Raw genomic sequence first — 19689 nt, 5'->3', positions numbered from 1 at the left:
AGAGCTTCCTGACAGTCCCATGTGGGACTTTTAGGAGACCAAACCCCATGTCTGCCATGAATTCTCCTCCATCCCTCTCTCTGTCCCTCCCACGGGATGCAGTTGCAATCCCAGGGATGTTGTGGTCCCTCCATCACCCCAAACCCATTCTCTGCTGTGGGATCACCCCTCTCCATCACTCCTGGCTGCTGCGCTGATGCATCCCCCATCCCTATGCAGGACCACTCGGAGCAGCCCATCGGAGCAGCTGCCACTATGGCCCACGAAATCGGCCACAATTTTGGCATGAGCCACGACAGCACAGGCTGCTGCGTGGAGGCCACCCCGGAGCAAGGTGGCTGTGTCATGGCAGCGGCCACTGGGTAAGTGGTGGTGGGGATGGGGTGCAGTTCCTAAGCCCCCAGCAGATTGTGGATGCTCTTTGCATCTGGGTGGGCTGGGGAGTGGGGAGGGGGTCCTGTCCTGCAAGGCACCATTGTGGGTGCAGTGCCCCATTGCAAAGAGGGACCCGGCTGGCTGCCCTCCTCCCGTTTGCCCTGCACATCCCAATTCCCTGGAGCGAGCACATCCTGGGGCCCAGGAGCAGGCCGGGCTGGTGGTCTCCGAGGGGTAGCAGCCCCATCCCAAAAGAGCTAGGGATGGAAGCAAATGGATGTTATCTGGGAAGCTGCCTGGCCGAAAAGGACCTGGCGGTGTTGGTTGACAGCCGGCTGAACATGAGCCAGCAGTGTGCCCAGGTGGCCAAGAAGGCCAACAGCATTCTGGCTTGTGTCAGGGATAGTGTGGCCAGCAGGAGCAGGGAGGTGATTGTGCCCTTGTACTCGGCGCTGGTGAGGCCACACCTGTGTCCAGTTTTGGGCCCCTCAATACAAGAAGGACATTGGGGTGCTGGAGCGTGTCTAGAGAAGGGCAACGGAGCTGGGGAAGGGTCTGGAGCACAGGGCTGGTGGGGAGCGGCTGAGGGAGCTGGGGGTGTTCAGCCTGGAGAAGAGGAGGCTGAGGGGAGACCTGATCGCTCTGCAGCTCCTGGCAGGAGGGGGCAGGGAGGGGGGTCGGGCTCTTCTTGCAAGGAACAAGCAATAGGACGAGAGGAAATGGCCTCAAGCTGCATCAGGGGAGGTTTAGATGGGGTATTAGGAAAAATTTCTTCCTGGAAGGGGTAGTCAAGCATTGGACCAGGCTGCCCAGAGAGGTGGGGGAGTCCCCATCCCTGGAAGCGTTCAAAAACCGGGCAGAGGTGGCACTTTGGGACATGGTTTAGTGGGCATGGGGGTGTTGGGTTGGTGGTTGGACATGATGATCTTAGAGATCTTTCCAGCCTTAATGATTCCTAGTTTTTACTTTCATTAAAAAATAATCCAGCTACCAAGCCAGGACACATGGAATTCTTAATCTACCTTTAATTGGTTTAGTGGTAGAGTTGGTAGTGTGAGGTTAATGGTTGGACTGGATGATCTTAAAGGTCTTTTCCAACCTAAACAATTTGATGATTCTATGATTCTATGATAGACACAATACAGCAATCCAAGGCATTTTCCTGTGCTAACCCACACCTCAGCACGATGCAATTATTCTTTATTGTAAAGACCGGAGGGCCAAGGGGTGCCCAGTCCCCGGTCATGCTGGCGGGGACTCATGGCACTGGGGGGCTGTGGTGGGGTGAGCTCACATCCCTCACCCCAACCCCACTAAATCTGGATGTGGGATGCTCCGGAGTGGCAGTCATTAGCTTTCATGCTCTCTGTCATCCATCCAGAGTTTGTTTTCCTTTGCTTTTTCCCTTTAATTCAGCCCAAAGCTGTATAAAATTTAGCCGGTTGGTGCTACTTTTCCTTCCAAGGTCCTTCTCCTGTTGGGTATTCCGGCTCCCAACAATACAGTCATCCCAGATTGCCCTGCACTGCAGAAAAGCAGCTGTTTATTCCCCATTATTTGAACCCACCCGCTCTTCCAATTAATAAAAGTCAAAAACCGTGGTGCGGTTTCAGGGTGTCCCCAGGCCGTTTTCCTGTGGCTCTCAGGGCTGTCAGACCGCGGCGCTGACGCCGTGGGGTTTAGTCTCTTCCTAGGTGGCTTGTGGTGGGGAAAAGCACCGGCTTTCCAGGATGAGGCAGTTGTGCGCTTGTTTGTTTAGTTATCCTACTAATTAATTACCCTGTCCCTACCCACCAGCGCTGGAGGCACTGGTGCAAAGCAGTAGCAGATGCTGTAGCTCAGCTGTGCCCCTGCTCACCCCTGCAGGCAAAGCTCTCTGAGCTGACATCTCCCCGTGACATTTCTTCCTTCTCATTTTTGCTGAAGTATTTTTTTCCCCACATGGGCAGGAAACACATTTTTTGACTGTCTTCAACCTGTTCCTATTTGCACGTTCATGTACCAACTTATTTGGTATATTTACTTGCTTACCCTCCCATAAGTTGCATGGACTTACAGCTTTCTCTGCAGCTCAAGAGGTTCCCCCCATGCTTCAAAAATATTTTCAGAAGCAGTGCTCTGTGTCATTTTGGAAATGAGATGTCCTAATATAAAATAAAACTCTTTTTCAGCGATAGGAGGAAATGAAACAAGCACTGAAGTGGAAAGCGGTGCACAGCTCTTACTCTCTGCTTCCTCCTTCTTAGTATATGACACAAAAAAACCGCTGCATACTTGTGCAAAATTACGGAAGAACCATGCTCAGAGCTTCTCTAGAAAATCACTGTTTCTCTCCAGCTCCTTATGGGAGAGGCCAGTTGGGCTGTTAGAGAAATGACTTTTATATGTAGTAGGCTCTGATTTTTATTTTTTGCTCCTCAGGCCTTGTGAATGATTTAGTACAGGGGGGTGTTTTGTGTTTCTTTTCCATTTTTCTTTAATTTTTTTAGAGGATTTTTCTCCATCTCAGCCATGGTGGTATTTAAAGAGCCCCAAATGGCTGTTTCCTATCAACGGTTGGGTGATAGCAGGCATGTATTTAGCAGACTTCCTGAGCAGACAGTCACTGCAGATGTAGAGACCTGCCCCGCGGTTAGGACAGGAAGGGTCTGTGGTGTCCCAGGTGCAGAGGACCAAGGGACGGAGGTGACACCTACACCAGCATTGAGCTGGCAGAGCCTGCAGGCGTGGGTGCTCCCTGGGCTTTGAGGCTGTCGTGGTTTAGCCCCAGCCAGCAACTAAGCACCACGCAGCCGCTTGCTCACTCCCCCTACCCCAATGGTATGGGGGAGAGAATCGGAGGAGTAAGAGTGAGAAACACTCCTGGGTTGAGATAAGAACAGTTTAATAATTGAAATAAAAGAAAGTAAAATAATAATAATAACAATATAATAATAATAGTAATAATAATATACAAAGCAAGTGATGCACAGTGCAATTGCTCACCACCCGCCGACCGATACCCAGCCAGTTCCTGAGCAGCGATCGCTGCTCCCCGGCCAACTCCCCACAGTTTATATACTGAGCATGATGCCATATGGTATGGAATAGCCCTTTGGTCAGTTTGGATCAACTATTCTGGCTGTGCCCCCTCCCAGTTTCTTGTGTACCTGGCAGAGCATGGGAAGCTGAAAAATCCTTAACTAGCATAAGCAGTACTCAGCAACAACTAAAAACATCAGTGTGTTATCAACATTCTTCTCCTACTAAATCCAAAACACAGCACTGTGCCTGCTACTAGGAAGAAAATTAACTCTATCCCAGCTGAAACCAGGACAGAGGTTCAGACCATGAGGGTCTCCAATCTCCAAGAGGTTTCTTGCTGGAGGGTTGATGCTCTGGGGGTGGCGTGTAGCAGCTCTGCTTGTCCACCTCATCCCATTCTGGAAAATACTTGGGTTAAGTGTGGTGTCCCCTGGTTGTTAATCTGATGCTCAGCCATGTGAGTTGGGGTGGGGGATGTTCGCGGTCTTGATGCATCTGGCTGACGGTGGCTTCTGCTCTTGGAAGCGTTTGTGCCAGTTTGCCCATGTCCTTGTTTCCCAGCTCTGACTGTGGTTTTCCACCTTCTCCTGGTCCCCATCACCCTGGTTCCCATCCCTCCCCATCTGTCGCCTGCGCAGACATCCCTTCCCTCGCGTGTTCAGCTCCTGCAGCAAGAGGCAGCTGGAGAACTACTTCCAGAAGGGAGGTGGCATGTGTCTTTTCAACCTGCCCGACACCAAGGACCTGGTGGTAGGACGGAAATGTGGCAACGGCTTTCTGGAGGAAGGAGAAGACTGTGACTGCGGGGAGGTGGAGGTACGGTGCTGGGTGCTGCGTTGCTTTCCCACAGAGGCTTTTGCAGCTCAGCTCAGCTGCTGGGTTGCAGGATGCAGCCCACATGGAGGGGGTTATTTCCAAGGAAAGAGGTTTGCTGGTCATGGCAGAGACTCCATCCCAAGAGCTCTTCTCAGTCCCACCTTCCTAAATCCATTTAACCTGGTCCTGGCTTTCTTCTTGACTTTGCCCCAGAATACTCAGGTCTTCCTCATCCCCCCTGTGCCTCAGTTTCCCCATCGTCAAAGTGAGAAGAGCAGTGCTGTGATGGCTGGAGAAGGGGCTGGGGGCAGCAGTGGGGAAGGGATGGACTCACCGACCGTGGTGGTGTCTTCTTCTTCCCACGCAGGAATGCACCAACCCATGTTGCAACGCACACAACTGCACGTTGAAGGCGGGGGCCCAGTGTGCCCATGGTGACTGCTGCCAGAACTGCAAGGTAAGCCCCTCGCTGTGCCCCCCACTGTGCCCCCCCACCCGCCTGTGGGCTGTGCAGGGAGATATGGCCCCCCCCACTCCCTGGCACTCACACGCTGCATGTTCCTGAGGTCAACCCCCCGCCCCCGGTGCCAAGTGAGAAGGGTTATATGTAAACTCACGTCTGCAGGGGAGTCTCTGCCGGCTGCTCTGTGTCTGGGGTCCAGCCCAGGAATTTGGCTTTGTACCTTGACAGCCCCATATAGTACCACAGAGGACACTATAGATGGTGTATGGCCCCAAGGTGTACTGGGAGGCAGCAGCAATCCCGGCTTGGCCCCTATGCTGCCGCTCAGTGCTGATGTTTCTCTCTCCTCCTGTGGTAGCTAAAGGTGGCTGGGACGATCTGCAGGGAAGCGGCGGGATCCTGTGACCTCCCTGAATATTGCACGGGTGCCTCACCCTACTGCCCAGCCAACGTATACCTGCTGGATGGCTCATCCTGCGCCTACGGCGAGGCTTACTGCAACAACGGCATGTGCATGACCCACCACCAGCAGTGCGTCCAGCTCTGGGGACCAGGTGAGTCCCACCAGCCCCAGCCCTGCCTCCTTGCCACCCCTCTCCAGAGCAGGAGCCACGTTGGAACAGGCTACCTGGAGAGGTGGTGGAGTCCCCATCCCTAGAGGCATTCAAAAAACGGGTAGATGTAGCACTTTGGGACATGGTTTAGTAGGCATGGTGGTGTTGTGTTGATGGTTGGACTGATGATCTTAAAGGTCCTTTCCAACCTTAATGATTCCTAGTTTTACTTTCATTAAAATTAATCCAGCCACCAAGCAGGAAACATGAAATTAATTCTTACTCTCCCCTTAATTGGTTTAGTGGTGGAGTTGGTAGTGTGAGGTTAATGGTTGGACTGGATGATCTTAAAGGTCTTTTCCAACCTAAGCGATTCTATGATTCTGTGATTCTCTGTTGTGCCTTGGCGCTGTGTCTGCACGTGGGGTCTCCATGCCCCCTGCCCGTGGGGCTGGAGGGTGGTGGATGGAAGGGTTGTGCTGTCCCCATCCAGGGTTGGGATCTGCATCCATGGGGCTGGCATGGAGGGCTGGGGGTGCTGTGAACGCACACCCAGATGCCTGGTCCTCTGCTCTGCCCAGCCCGTCTACCCTCTGCCTATGGTCCCCACGTCGCATCCAGCCCATACGTTACATCCAGCCCCCATGCTGCGTATGATCCCCGTGCTGCACGTGATTCCGTGTGCTGCAAGTGACCTCCACGCTGCAGTGCAGCCCGTACACTACATATGGCTTCAGCACTGCATATGGCTCATGCACTGCATATGGCTCATGCACTGTGTAGACTGTATATGGCCTCCTTGCTTCAGTTAGCCCATATCCTGCATATGGCCCTCACGCTGCCTACAGACCCTGTACTTCATATGGCCCGTAGGTGACGTGGCTCATAAGGTGTACATGGCCAGATGCTTCGTGTGGTTGTTACACACTTCATACATATATATATATATGTACACACACACACTTTATAGGGCCACAGGCTGCATACGGCCCCCACTCTGCATACGGCCCATAGCTCATATGCTCCATACGGCCATCTGCTGTGTGTGGCCCCCAGCTGCGTACGACCCCGTGCTGCGCAGGGCCCCCGCACTACATATGGCCACGCGCAGCCACGTGCTGCACCCTGCCCTGTGCGCGCTGCAGCCCCCATACCCACACTCCCAACACCCCGCTCGCACCCACGTACACCCCCCTACTGCTCCTGCCCCATAGGTCCTGCACATAGGTCCCCATTTGCGTAGCGGTGCTGCCACCCCCAGGGCCAGCACCCATGGGTGCCCCCAGGAGAGCTGCAGCAGGCACAGGGGGGAGTCCTCCCCCAGGGCCAAAATTCTCTGCTAGACCCCAGAGAAAAGGGGATTTCACCCCTCTTGTGCTGTTCTTGGCCTGGCACCTGCAGCAGCAGCTCTCTGGGAGACTTTTCCATGGTGTTTTCTCCATAAGCATCCAGCCACTGCTCCCGGTTTCGGTATTTCTCCCTGCTGGCTGCTTTCCCCATCCCACGCGGGACCTTTCCTCCCTCCCTACAGGTGCCTGGCCGGCCCCAGACGCCTGTTTCCAGGACGTGAACATGGCCGGCAACACCTACGGCAACTGCGGCAAAGACAGCCAAGGGCGCTACGTGAAATGCGACAAGAGGTGGGTGCACCGCTGGCACCCATGGGTGCTCCATCTCCTTCTCCTGCACCCGCAGCCCCCCGCTGCCCACCCCTGCGAAAGGGCTGGTGGGGCCCTACCTCCTGGCATCACCCCTTGGGCCAGCTCCAGTTTGGACCTGAGGAAGCCACCAGGTCCTTCCTGGGCTCAGTCCCCATAAGTGCTGGGAGGTTGTCCCACCATGTATCACCTCCCAGCCCAGCCTGAAGGGAAAATCAAAGACAGCATCAGCAGGAGATGCTATTTAGGGAGTGTGTGCTCTCCAGTATTCCCAGTTAGACCAGGGATGTTAGAAGAAGCCCCCCTGCCTGTTTCCTCCAGCATTTCTGTGCTGACCATGATTTATCTAAGGCCCTTTCTGAACCTGCTGAGCCTCTGCCATCACAACCTTCCATGGCCATAAATTCAGAGGGAGGTGAGCCAGCAGGCAGCAGGGCAGGGAGTACATCCCACATCTCCTGCCCTCACCTCAGCTGTGTTCTGCTCCTAGGGATGCTATGTGTGGCAAGATCCAGTGCCAGAGCTCAGCTAAGAAGCCCCAGGGGACCAACACTGTCTCCATTGACACCACCATCCGCTGGAATGGGCGGGAGGTGAAGTGCCGAGGCACCTACATGTACACCACAAAGGACGAGGAGGAAGACCTCTCCGACCCTGGGCTGGTGATGACAGGGACAAAGTGTGGAGATGGGATGGTGAGTACCTTTTCCTAGGGCTGGGGTCTGCTCCAGGAGATCAGCTCCTTAGCTCTTGTCCCAGGTCCAACGTAGACATTGGCTCTTCTCTGCGTTACAGCCGGGACATGGGATGTGGTTCCCCCCAAGCTTGCAGACGTTGCATTGATGACATCTCAACCAGGGCATTTCTAGATGAGACCAGATGCTTGTGTGTAGGCCATCAAATTGTTCTCTTTGGCCTCCATGCTTCTTTACTGATTTAATACATAGTGGAGCAACCCCAGCAAGAATGGCATGCCCCAGGACTTGATGGATGAGGCTTCCTCCTATGAATAAACTGTTTCCCAGGGGAAAGCTGTGTTAGGAATCAGGACAACAGATCCAAACAGATGCTGCTAACTGAGCATTAGTCTCTTTTACAACCCCTGCATCTCCAAGTACTTTACAGAGGATCGGTTCAGCTGAGAAAGGGCAGAAGCCTGGTAGACAGCACGGTAGCAGGGATGCACACCAGACAGAGCTGGCTGGGGAGATATGGCCTTTGCTATTTGGCATTTCAGTTGTGAAATTTTCATCCCAGTTTGGGATGGAAGGCCAAAACGTCGACATTTTCATGAGAAAGGATGGCCGGTTTTGAAATCCAGTGTTGTTTTTTTTGGCTGGTGACTGCGTTTTAGGGCCAGATGGGAAATGCCTTCTCCATGAGCTGCCAGGTGGGTTGTCAGGGGAGGGAGGTGGGAGTGGTGGTGGCTGGTCTCTGCTGAGCTGTCCTGGATGGGGGAATGGCAGAGGTTTCCTGGGCTGTGCTGAAAATGAGAGTGAAATGCATTGACCTGGAAAAATATGATTTAGCCAACCCGCATTTTCCAATGGACAGCATCCTTCCAGCGGACTCCCATCTATGAAGCCAGAAGATCACTGTCCCCCGTCTCTCGGGTCTTTCTCTAACCTCAGCTTCTTGGCTCTCTCTCAGGTTTGCAAAGATCGCCGGTGCCAGAATGCCTCCCTTTTTGAGCTGGAAAAGTGCGTTTCCCGGTGCAATGGCCATGGGGTGAGTTATTGCCTGAGACCTACAGCGGGCTCCTGAAATGAGATTCTTAAGCAAAACCAAGTGTCTCCCACAGGGATGAGCCTTGCAATGCAGTGGGCATCTGCTTTTCATAACTCTCACATGCATCAGCTATGGGTGAGGCTGAGATGAGACCTTTGCTTACCCATGTCCAAGGTAGAGGAATAAGGTCATTTGTGATGTAAGGACCATCTGCAAAATTTAGATCAGGGTCCAATTTGAACTGGAGAGCATTCAGAGCTCAGAGCAGGTGCCTGTTCCCCTGAGAGCAAAGTAAGAGTTAGAAACACAACTGGGACTGTAAAAAGGCACGGAATGTTTCAGCGAATAGAAAGAACCACTATTGTCCAAAGCTTAAAGGCTACAAAGATTTGACCTCTGCAGAATGCAGGGCTTTGTCAGATAAGGCAACAACAATGTTATGGTTTAATGGGAAGATCCCAAGGGGATCCAATAATGCAAAGCATTAAGGGCATTGGGCTTGTCTAGTCAAGCGGTGTGAAAACTGAGGGTGTAAGATACTTCAAGGTTTCTGCAAAGACCAAGGAAATGAAAGTGTCAGCAAGAAAATATCTCTGTACATTGCAGTCACACATTTGAGGGCAACACAGACATGATCCAAGCGATGTTCAAGGGGTGAATATTGGCAGGGGTTAAGCTCCTTCAGCCTTGACTCCTGCCATTGGCCATCTGGTCTCATCCCCACCATACGGACCGTTGTTTCCATACGTCCCTCGTGGTCTCCAACCCTCCTTCTCATCCTGCAGGTCTGCAACAGCAACAAGAACTGCCACTGTGATGCTGGCTGGGCTCCCCCATACTGCGAGAAGCCGGGCTTGGGTGGCAGTGTGGACAGTGGCCCTGTGCAGCGCGACAGTGAGTCACGACTTCTCGTCCAGTGCCTTGTGACACTGGTGGGGCTGGAGCGATGCCGTGAGAGGGGGAAATGGGGCCATAAAGCTGCTGACAGCTCACCCCCAAATGTGCTGGGTTGGGTCTGTTCAGGCAGACTCACAGCCTGTGCCTAGCTCTGGTTGCTTGATGGCCACCCATTTTTATCAGAGACCACCGGATGGTAGTGCTCCCTTTTTGGAGGTGCGATCAGCAATGATGTCTCTAGCCTGGGTGGCTGGGAATGAGCAAATGGGACTGATGTTGGGGCCCTCAGCACAAGAAGGACATGGACCTGTTGGAGCAGGTCCAGAGGAGGCCACGAAGATGGTCAGAGGGCTGGAGCCCCTCTCCTATGACACCAGGCTGAGGGAGTTGGGGTTGTTCAGCCTGGAGAAGAGAAGGCTACAGGGAGACCTTATTGCGGCCTTCCAGTACTTAAAGGAGGCCGATAGGAAGGATGGATGCAATTTTTTTAGCAAGGCCTGTTGTGACAGGACAAGGAATAATGGATTTAAACTAAAGAAGAATAGGTTTAGACTGGACATAAGAAAGAAATTTTTTACAATGAGGGTGGTGAAGCACTGGCACAGGTTGCCCAGAGAGGCGGTGGAGGCCCCATCCCTGGGAACATCCCAGGCCAGGTTGGACGGGGCTCTGAGCACCCTGCTCTGGTTAAAGCTGTCCCTGTCACTGCAGGGGGGTTGGGCTGGGTGATCCCTAAAGGTCCCTTCCCACCCAAACCATTCTATGATTCTACGTTTCCATTGAGTGAAGCCGGAGGCTGCTGGCTCTCCCAGCCCCACACTCATCTTTGTGCTTTCCCTGCCAGATCATGAAGCCATCTTAATGACCCTTCTGCTCATCTTCCTGCTCTTCCTCCCGGCCCTGATGATGAGCATCTACTTTTGGTACCGGCGGGAGAACTCGCTCCTGAATAAATGGATAAAGGAGATGAGGAGGAGGAGCCAGGAGACATACAGGTGGGTGACGCGACCTAAATCCCTTCTCTCTTGAGGGCCCAGTGAAACTCTGAAATCTTGTTTTCTTGCCACTGGCAGCATCCACCCTGGTAGAAACGGTTGTGGGGGAGCTGGTGGTACACAGGATCTGTTTCAAATTGGTATGAGACCCGGTTTGAGATATGAAGAGCTCTCTCCAGGGAAAATCTGAGGCTCTCAGCTCTCCCTTGAGCACAGGACAGGAATGGTCCTCTGGACAGGAAAACCCCAGAGAGTGATGATGAAGGTGGCCTGGTACTGAGGAGCTTTCTTGCCATCTGCTCCTAGCAGGCTGCAAGAACTGGAAGGGCTCTAAAGGAGCACTGAATTTAGATATCCTCATTATTTCCCCTCTCGGTACAGGTACAGACACACACACACCTCAGAGCCCCTGCAATAATTTGAGAAAAAACCCCAGAACCAGACCACCTCCTTCATTACCATCATTATCTCAAGACAGACTTGTCATCCCTGCTCACCCAGCACTGCAAGACTGTCTGTTAACGATCTGTTAACGGAGATGGGATCTCGCTAATGTGCTGCATTTCGGGAAGCAGCTGTTGCAAAAACGGTTGCTTCGTTTTGCCATCTGTGACTTAAGTTTGTGATCCCTGGCAGGAACAAAACCATTGGTCGGAAGTCAACCAGTGGCCATCCCAAAGCTGCTTTCACCTTGCGGAACATTTCCACCTCCAGCCACACTAATAAAGTAAGTAATAACTCACCTTCCAGGTTTGCTTTCCGTCCCTGGGACTTGATACTTGTGGATGATCACATCTACCTCTAGCAACTGGGCAAGCAACTGGTGCTCTGTGTTGGTTTTACGTTGTGTCTACACTGTGAGTCCTTGGTCAGTAGTACACATCCCTCCTAAAGTGAGTCTGTTGAGCTCTCCCTGCTCAAAAAGATGGTGATTGCCAGGAGCCTCCACCGGGAAATTGCCCATCACCATGGCAAAGCTTAGCATCCTGCTGATGACTTTGTGCTGGGTCTCTGGGGAGGCAGATGCTTCTGCTGCTGGTTGTGTCAGCTCTGGTGACCTTGGGATGGGTAAGCCCAGGGCTGAATTTAGGAATAATTTAGGTTTTTTTGAGCACGGCCACAGTGGCTGAGAGCGGGGCAGAATGGATGATGTCTCCTGTCTGGTGGAAATCTGGTATGGATTCACCAGAGCTGGCCCTGCTCCAGATCTCCTGAGACCAGCACCTTTCTCATCCCTGTGTGCTCTCATATGGTTAGCGAGGAGCAAACATGTTCAGCCTTTGGGTGGGTGGTAAAAGTGGTGGTCCCAGAAAGTGGAACAAATACCCAGTGCTCTTCCTGCAACTCCCTAGCACCCAGACCTTGAGGGAACATCTGCTTTTCAGCACCCAGGAAAACGCACCTACGGATTTTCTCCATACTTCTGTTTCTCTCGTCCCTGCAGGCAACACGGGCTGCGTTCCTCCCCAAACCCAGCACTCACCAGCCCGGCTGTCAGCCTGTCAACGTCGTCCACCCTCTTCGCCCACCTCCCCACTCCATCCCTCCACGCCCGAGAGACCCCAAGCCTGCCAGGCCGCCTCCGCCAGTCAGCAAATCGCCCATGGTCTCCACCAAAACGGTTGTCTCCCAGGCTAAGCTACCACCTCCGAAGAAACCTCTTCCCTGCAGCCCTGTGAGGACTCCGCTGGTGAGCTTTGCTGGTTGGCTGTGCTTTCCTTCCAGACTCATAGAAATTCCCTGGTTTTTGGCTGCCTGTGGCTCTTTTGGCTTGGGCACTATTAAGGAGCTGTCACACCACCCTAAAAGATGAATCTGTTGCAATGGTGAAGAAATCTCATGAGATAACGAGAATATTTTAAGGTAGTTTGGGTGGTGTTGTTACATGCTTTGAAGCATCTCAGCTCTGCAGCGGGGAGAGAGGTTTGTAGGAGGTCATTGGATGCTCCTCTAAGGATGTTGTCTCTCCCCATACACTTTGTGACCCCAGGTCGTCCCAAAGCACCAGCCGCCCCGTCGACCGCTGCCTGGAAGTCCTCTTCTGGCCAAAGAGCTGCCTCCTACACATGGACAGACCCTGCTGGTCATGGTCCCTCCTACCAACTTGAAGGTGTCGGGTGCAAGTGCCATCAGCCACCCCACGAGGCCATTTAAGTAAGTTGAGAGAGGAGCTGAGCTGTCTCCCACCACTGCTGGGGTTCTGCAGGTGGAAACAGTGGGGTGTCTTGTGGGTCATGTCTGGGTGAGACATCCCAAATGTCATTATGGTGTGCTCTGGTCTTCCCCTCATGGTGTCATCACTGTGACCTGGGTTTCTCCTGCTCCTCCCCAATATGGCTGCTGTGTACAGGCTGGGCTGCTGAGCAGCAGGAGAAATGCTCTGTGCTCTGGGGTGCGTGGGTCTGTGCACACTGCTGGAGCTACAGAGGAGTTCAAAGCCCACCAGCTTTGGGGTAACTGGCCTGTACAGCATTGTGGATCTTTGGTATGGGGCATTCGGGGGCAGCAGCAAAAGGTTGGAAGGAAATCAGAAGATGTCCCAAATTCTGCTACCTGGGGAACAACTGCAACCAAAGTGTTTGTCCAGATGGGGATGCTATGTGCATAAACAAGCCTGTGCCTGTGCTCCTTCCTGCATGGTGCAGGAGAAAAGCCTGCCCACCTGAGCAAGGTGCCTGCAGGTGCCCGGGGTCTGCAGCCATGCCTCCACCTGGCAGGATCCCACAGGGTTTAGCCAAGGTGGGCCAACAGTGACCAAGGTTGGGACTTTGGGTCTCATAAGGTCCTGATGGGTTAAGGGACATGCCATCCTTTGGGGGTATATGTGGCCTCCCATCCCAGAGCATGGAGGGAGCTGTTGGTGTTCTGCTGGGGACAGTGGAGTGAAGGGATGGACATTGATGCTCTCTCTCATCTTTCTTCCCTGCAGACCGATGCCACCTCAAAGGTGAGTCACAGACACCATGCGGGACCATGGGGACTGCTTGTGGGGGGATGGCCTTTGGTTAAGCACTGGGCTTAACCCCCAGGAGACTGGGGATTAAACGTCCGCCTTCCCAGAGGCTCCTAGATGAGCAGGACATAGCCCCTCTGGGTACCCAGCAACAGCAGGGCTTGGGCACCCGTGTCCAAGGGAATGGAGGGCACGGGTTTTCCAGTTTGGAGCAGGCAGATTAAGTCCAAGTCCTTTACAATGTCCCTACTACTTTCAACTCTTGCTATGCTGCTAAATCCTCTGGATATGGGTCAGTGGAGCCTCAAGGGATCACGCTTGCATCCGCTCCTGCTAGCCAGGTTTGTGGGCTGTATCTAGCCACGGAGAGAAGGCACCATGCTGGGCTGAAGTTGGCCCTCATCCCCAGACAGTCTGCTTTGCTGATTACTGCTTTGTCCCTCTTACACTATTTTAGGTTCTTATGCATTTGTAGTTGCCACCACAAAGAGGCTGAATATGCCCCAAAATTTCTCAGTGTAACTCAATCCCTATAGCTCATCTTTTCTGGTAGATAAAACAGGCCTGTTCTCTGGTCCCAAAAGAGAAAGACTTGGCACATCCCAGGAGCCAAACTCAGCTCCCTTCCCCAAATGGTGTAGTTTTGTTCTTGCTGCCCACTGAAAGCAGTCCCTGGCCGTCCCCTCTTGAAACGGTGCCCATGTCAGCAAGTGTAGACTGGCAGGGCCAGACTTGTGCCAGGGAGCAGGACGTGCCCGTGTCCTGGTCTGTATTCATTACTTGACACCACCAACATGCTAGGAGAGGGCCAGGGAACCGTTGTCTTTCCTGGATGGATGAGATGAGAGATTTCATGAATTCCGAGGGTGGACTATAGGGTCCATATCAGGTTGGTTGATTTGGTGATGTCTCTTGGTAGCACACAAACCACCTTGGCTGTTCTTGGGAAGCCAAGAACAGTAACCCCTTGAGGGACATCACTCCCGCAGCTGGTGGGCTCCCAGTTCTCACTGCTGGTTACTGCCCAGTGTCACCACATGCTTTGGTGGACTCTGTGTCCTATCAGGATTTTGAGGGTATGCCAAAGGAAAACACCTGAAAGCGATACAATTTGGGGTTGTATCTTTGAGAGAGGATATGGGTGACCGTGACAGACCCAGGTCTCCTCCGGTCTCAGGGACAGCAGCTGAGCTGTAGAAGGGTGGTTGTGGTGGATGCTTGGTCTCCGCACTCAAACGAATTTTCTTTCTCTTTCTTCTCACTCTAGGCCAGTCCCAACCATCAAAGTCCAATCAACTTCCTTCCCCTTGAAGAAGTGACAAACCAAGGACACCTTAAGCCCATCCTTCCTGAGCTGGCTCTCCTGATTTGCACTGCTGCTGGCGACAGGGGTCTTTTATTCCTCTCTTGTTTTATTTGTCTTTTGATACCAGAGGACTATTTTTATAAGACAGAATATGTATTCAGCACAAAAACTGTAGTGGTGGGGGGAGGAGAGGGGAAATTGGTACCATGATGTAACTAAGGGTTGGGGTGGGTTGGTGGTGGGGATACCTTGATGGAGACTCCACCACAGCTCCTGGCATTGCTTCCTGGCCAATTTACCCCCCAGCTTTTGTTTCTTCTTGACATTGCACATGAGCTGGGATGGGGTGACTTGGGGTCAAGTGAACATCCAACACTGATGAAAGATGCTGACGACAGTGGCAGCAAGAGCCGTGTAATATCCTTCTAGCTACCTCCTCCTTCTCCTCCAGGCCTGGTGAGACCTCCCACCACCCACTGCCACCAGAGTTCAATGCTGGGCATTGTCTCCGGGGAGACATTTGCCATGAGAGAAAAGTGGTTTCCAGTTTGGACTGTGCCATACGGTGCTGGGACATTTCCATGAAGGATCCAAGTTCTCAGGCTCCTCCTGGCCTCCTGCCTGATTGCACAAGAAAAAAACCAGTGACAATCCTGGGGTCACACCTGGAAGGAGCAGCTGTCTGGGAAATGGTCTAATGTCTGAGGTGCTGGTGGCAGCTGGTTACCAGGGTGCTTTGAAGGGGCTCAGGAGCCCTCCATAAACACTGCATGTTCCCTGCTCATGGGGCAAGCCCAGCAGTGGCTCTGTGAGCTGCTAACACTCTGCTGTCTGAACGGGGAAGAAGCCACAAGCCGGGAACAAGAGCAGGAAGACCTGTGTCATTGGCTTGCCCAAAGGCCTTGGCCAAGCCATTGCATTTCTCTGTGCCTCAGTTCCCCCCGTCTGTAAAATGGGGGGTAATACCTACCTCACAGGGGTGTTGTGAGGTTTAACAAACTGATGTCTTGAAAGGGCTTTACAATCCTCAGATGAAAGGTGCTGTTGACCTGCACAGTATTATACCGTGCCACTTTCCTATGACTTGACATGCGGCTCTGTCAGGGTCTGAAATGAGAACAAAGGCTTTGTATGGTCCCCTGGCTCCTCTGGCTCTTTTCTTGCTCAGAAGTTCCCTGAGCCTTTAGACACCAAGGTCTCTGGGTCTCCTACCACACCACTGTAAACAGATCCCTGGAGACCATTCTGTTAGCCCTTAAACCTGGGTTCAGTCCGTCCAACTGTGTGTGACATGTCAACTACCCTGGCTGGGGTAGATCCCATCTGACCTAGGACAAATCTTTTTGAGATGGGTCCAACCAGTGCAAAGGTTGTTCATGATGTAGGCTCAGGGACAACCCTCAGGAAACTGTTCTGGTGTTTCATTATCCCCAGTGTTACAAAATGGGCTGCTAATTGCAGGTTGTTGTTAAGGCCCGCTTAACCTAAGCTGTCCTTACTCACCTACAATCAGGCTTTGTTTTCGATGTCTTTGGTCATGCACATGGGTCTTCCCTGCAGCATCTCTGGTACCTCCGTGTCTTTCTTGGTTGGTGGATGTCCAGGCAGGATCTAGGATCCAGCATCTCCCTCTTACTCTTGATAACAAGTTACAAAATCACAGTCATTTAGGTTGAAAGGGACCTCTTGAGATCATTCTCAGATGACCTTCAGAGGACGGGATAAATGAACTGGTCCCTAAACCTTCCCAAGGTCCCATTCTTTTTTGTGATCTCCCAAGGACTTCTGACATGGTCAGACTTGAGGAAGAGCCTACGGAGCTCCTGCTCCCTGCCTGTGAATGTCCTCTCTTCTACTGTCCAGTATAGGTGTTAGAAGAGGGTTAAACAGTTGGAGAGGGTTTGGAGAAGTCGCTGCAATGATGAAGTGGTTGGAAAAAACTTTTCTTAATGAGTTGGACCATTTAGCTTAATGACAAAGTGAGGGATGACAGCGCTGCAGACAAAAAAAACCCACTTTACTGTGAGACCAGCGATTGAGTGACCACATCAAGCTGATGCAATGTCCCTGGGCTTGGATTCTTGCCCGTTAATGTCAACTACCTGGCCATCACACTCACTCTCATCTCCCATTGCCGGTGGGAAGAGATGGGGAGTTCACCCTCTGCAGTTATCCAAACTTCACCAACAGTGCAGAACTAGGACATGCACATTCGGGGGCTAAATTCAAGCTATTCAGGCTAGAAAGGAATTGATAGAATCCCCCATTTCTGATGTCAAGGCTCCTGCAAAGATGTACTGGTCTAGGGCTCTGCTCAGCAGCACAGTAAGTCCTCAAAGATATTTTCACCCTTCTCAAAGACCCTTTCTCTGCCTGGGAGATGTCCTTGCATGCACCAGCGGATTTTTCTTGAGGCAGATTGGCTGTGCTGTGGTGCAGAATGACCCGTCACATCCCTTTTCCCCAGGCAGAGCAGCAATGCTGAGAACAGCCCTCCCAGTCCACATGCCCAGACCAACGCAGCTCCTCTGCCCTTGAGCTGCAAGCTGGCTCCTTGCTTGGAGTGGAGGTATGAGATCGTAATTTAAGTGTGATGCACGATGGTCTGTTTTCTGGCTTTGTCTAGCCTGAGATAGTCACAGGGAGTGCAGACGGATGACATCCATCCTGATGCATCCACAAATCTAAGATGCAGCTTCTGGTCCATGGGACAGGCAGAACTCGAGGCCTGGCTAGAGAAATTCACTAATCCACGGAGGGCTTTTGGGTGTCCAGCTGACACTAGGTGGCAGCAGATGACCATGAAATCCTCTGCTCAGCCTTGCCTCTGAATTGTTGCTGGAATTTCCAGGGACCAGATCCTCAAGTGCAGCTTTCCTCCTTGCTCTTTCTCCCCATCATCTCCGAATCCATTAAAAGCATGAAAGCTGCCGAGTGCCTCTGATGACTCGTTGAGCTTGCAGTCTGTCCAGGTGGAGCTTTCCCCTTTATAAAGGCGTCCGCTGCCAGTTTGGGTACCTTTGGAAAACGACAGCAGGAGACCAGAAAAACCACAGCCCTTCACCGTACTGTGTCTTCAGCATCAAAGGCACCTTCTTGGCTAATGGAACCTTGCTCAGACAGCATGTGCTTGGTGAAGGGGAAAGGAGAAAGCTCCTGTGGTGGTGGTCCCCCATCAGTCATTTCACTGAAACCTGGGGGCATGGAGATGTGCATTGTGGTCCCATCTGCTGCTTAAATGTCTTTCAGTCTCCCTAAGGCTTGGAGGGGTGGGTGTGGGATAGAGGATCAGACCACTTTTGCCTTCATCACCTTGGCGTTTCTGGGTTCTTGTCCCAGCTTTGCTGCCGTATAGGCCAACTCATATTTTACAGCTGTCCCTGTATGCACTTTGAGGTGGAGACCTGCACCAGAGTGAATACACTGAGTGCTGCAACCTGCTTTAGCCCATCTGCATTTTTTGACATTGGCCTGAATGTCTCTTGCGACAAACGTGTCCACAAAATGCTGCCTCTGCTGGGAGGCTGGGCCTCACCATTGCCCCTCCGGTCAGGTAAGGGAGAACCTGGGGCCATGTTTGTGGAGATGTGTGCTGAAAATCTCCAGTGAGTTCTTGAGCAAAAGCTGAGGCTGAGAGGCTCAGGCTAATGCTTTGCTGGTGGTTTGAGCAGTCCCTTTGCATGCACATTTGTCATTTATCCAGTGGTACTTGTGCTTACCATGTGGCAGAGTTTGTGAGATTGAAATGAGGAAGACAAAAACCTCCTGGCTAGCTCCAGAGAAAGCATCTATATCAAATTCAATGGCTTTAGATGGTACATGCTGGAGGGAGAAACCATTTTCTTAATTCCCAGCAACAAGATCCAGACATTTCAGAAGACAGGTGGAGCAAAGCCCAGCTCCTTTCAGATTTTAACCTGATCCCTGATGGAGCGTGGTGCCAGCTCTTTGCTTTGTCCTGGTATAATTGCCCTTATGTTCTTCAACCCTCCAGCAATGGAGAGCCCACACCACTCCAGGGAGACTCTTTCTGTGCCTTTCTTCCCATGGTACAAATGTTTTCTCCAGCTTTGGTCTGGTTTACCAGTCTCTGTCTTCCTCCTGCACTGAGATGCTCCACGTCCTGTGCAAATGAAATGGGGGAGAAGTTAAGCTGGGGTAACTTGGGTGGGTCATCTCCAGCAGTGCCTCTTTCTCTGCACAGCTGCTCTTCTCTTGCTGTGTCGCATCGCCGTTAGAATTCTTGCCAAGACTTCTGAGGTCCCTGCACACCAGGCACTTTGCAAACAGCAAACCTTAGAGCTTGTGATCCAGCCTACTATGAAATTAGTAGGGGCCTCTGGGCTTTCTGGATGCTTTCACTCTTACCAGGGCTGATTAGGGGGTGTAGGAGTGTGCGTGGGGGTCTTTTAACATCTCCTAGGCTTCCTTTTATCCCGGTGGCCTCCTTTGAATTAAACATCCAGGTGATATGACAGGCACAGCCTCAACCCGGAAGAAAGGTCCTGCTGAACTGATAAGGCTTTTTTTCGGCCCATTTGGGCCCATTCTGGTCCTGGAGGTGGCCAAGGAGCTGTGACATAGTAGGGAAACAGCTCGAGTGGCAGTGGAGGGGACGCTACAGCCATCTTCATCTCCACACCAGCAACTCCACCCTGACACTGAGCTATTGGTCACAGGCAGACCTGGCCAGGACACTGGGCCTGGGTTAGGTCCTGCATCTGAGGCAGGACTGATGTAGGTTGCTGAGAGGAGGACACCATGGCTCTATGGATGCCCAGCCCCAGGATAGCTGCCCCAGCATGTTAATGGGCTCGTTGGGACTGGCTGCTTTTCCCTATGGAGCAGAAGGAAGCTCAGCTGGCAAAGGGACTCAGGACTGTAGATTCTTGGCCATTTGGGTCACTGTTTCCCACCGCG

The 19689-nt window shown here is 52.4% G+C and overlaps 1 protein-coding gene across 1 annotated transcript in view; it reads left to right on the top strand.

Annotated features, from left to right (window-relative positions):
• Positions 1-14802, top strand: part of ADAM33 (ADAM metallopeptidase domain 33) — a 33287-nt gene extending 18485 nt beyond the window's left edge. The window contains exons 11-24 of the mRNA XM_075708952.1: positions 220-362; positions 4038-4215; positions 4583-4672; positions 5037-5232; positions 6764-6872; positions 7381-7585; positions 8541-8618; positions 9404-9512; positions 10360-10510; positions 11147-11237; positions 11955-12200; positions 12501-12664; positions 13440-13457; positions 14731-14802. Coding sequence (XP_075565067.1) covers positions 220-362; positions 4038-4215; positions 4583-4672; positions 5037-5232; positions 6764-6872; positions 7381-7585; positions 8541-8618; positions 9404-9512; positions 10360-10510; positions 11147-11237; positions 11955-12200; positions 12501-12664; positions 13440-13457; positions 14731-14782 — 1830 coding nt within the window. The 3' untranslated portion in view covers positions 14783-14802. The remainder of the gene's footprint in view (positions 1-219; positions 363-4037; positions 4216-4582; positions 4673-5036; positions 5233-6763; positions 6873-7380; positions 7586-8540; positions 8619-9403; positions 9513-10359; positions 10511-11146; positions 11238-11954; positions 12201-12500; positions 12665-13439; positions 13458-14730) is intronic.
• The last annotated feature ends 4887 nt before the right edge of the window (positions 14803-19689 follow it).

The sequence above is a fragment of the Pelecanus crispus genome, chromosome 4 (assembly GCF_030463565.1).
Source record: "Pelecanus crispus isolate bPelCri1 chromosome 4, bPelCri1.pri, whole genome shotgun sequence".
In the NCBI taxonomy this organism is placed as follows: domain Eukaryota; kingdom Metazoa; phylum Chordata; class Aves; order Pelecaniformes; family Pelecanidae; genus Pelecanus; species Pelecanus crispus.
Note: the sequence above shows the minus strand (reverse complement) of the source record. Positions and strands in the feature narration are given on the sequence as shown.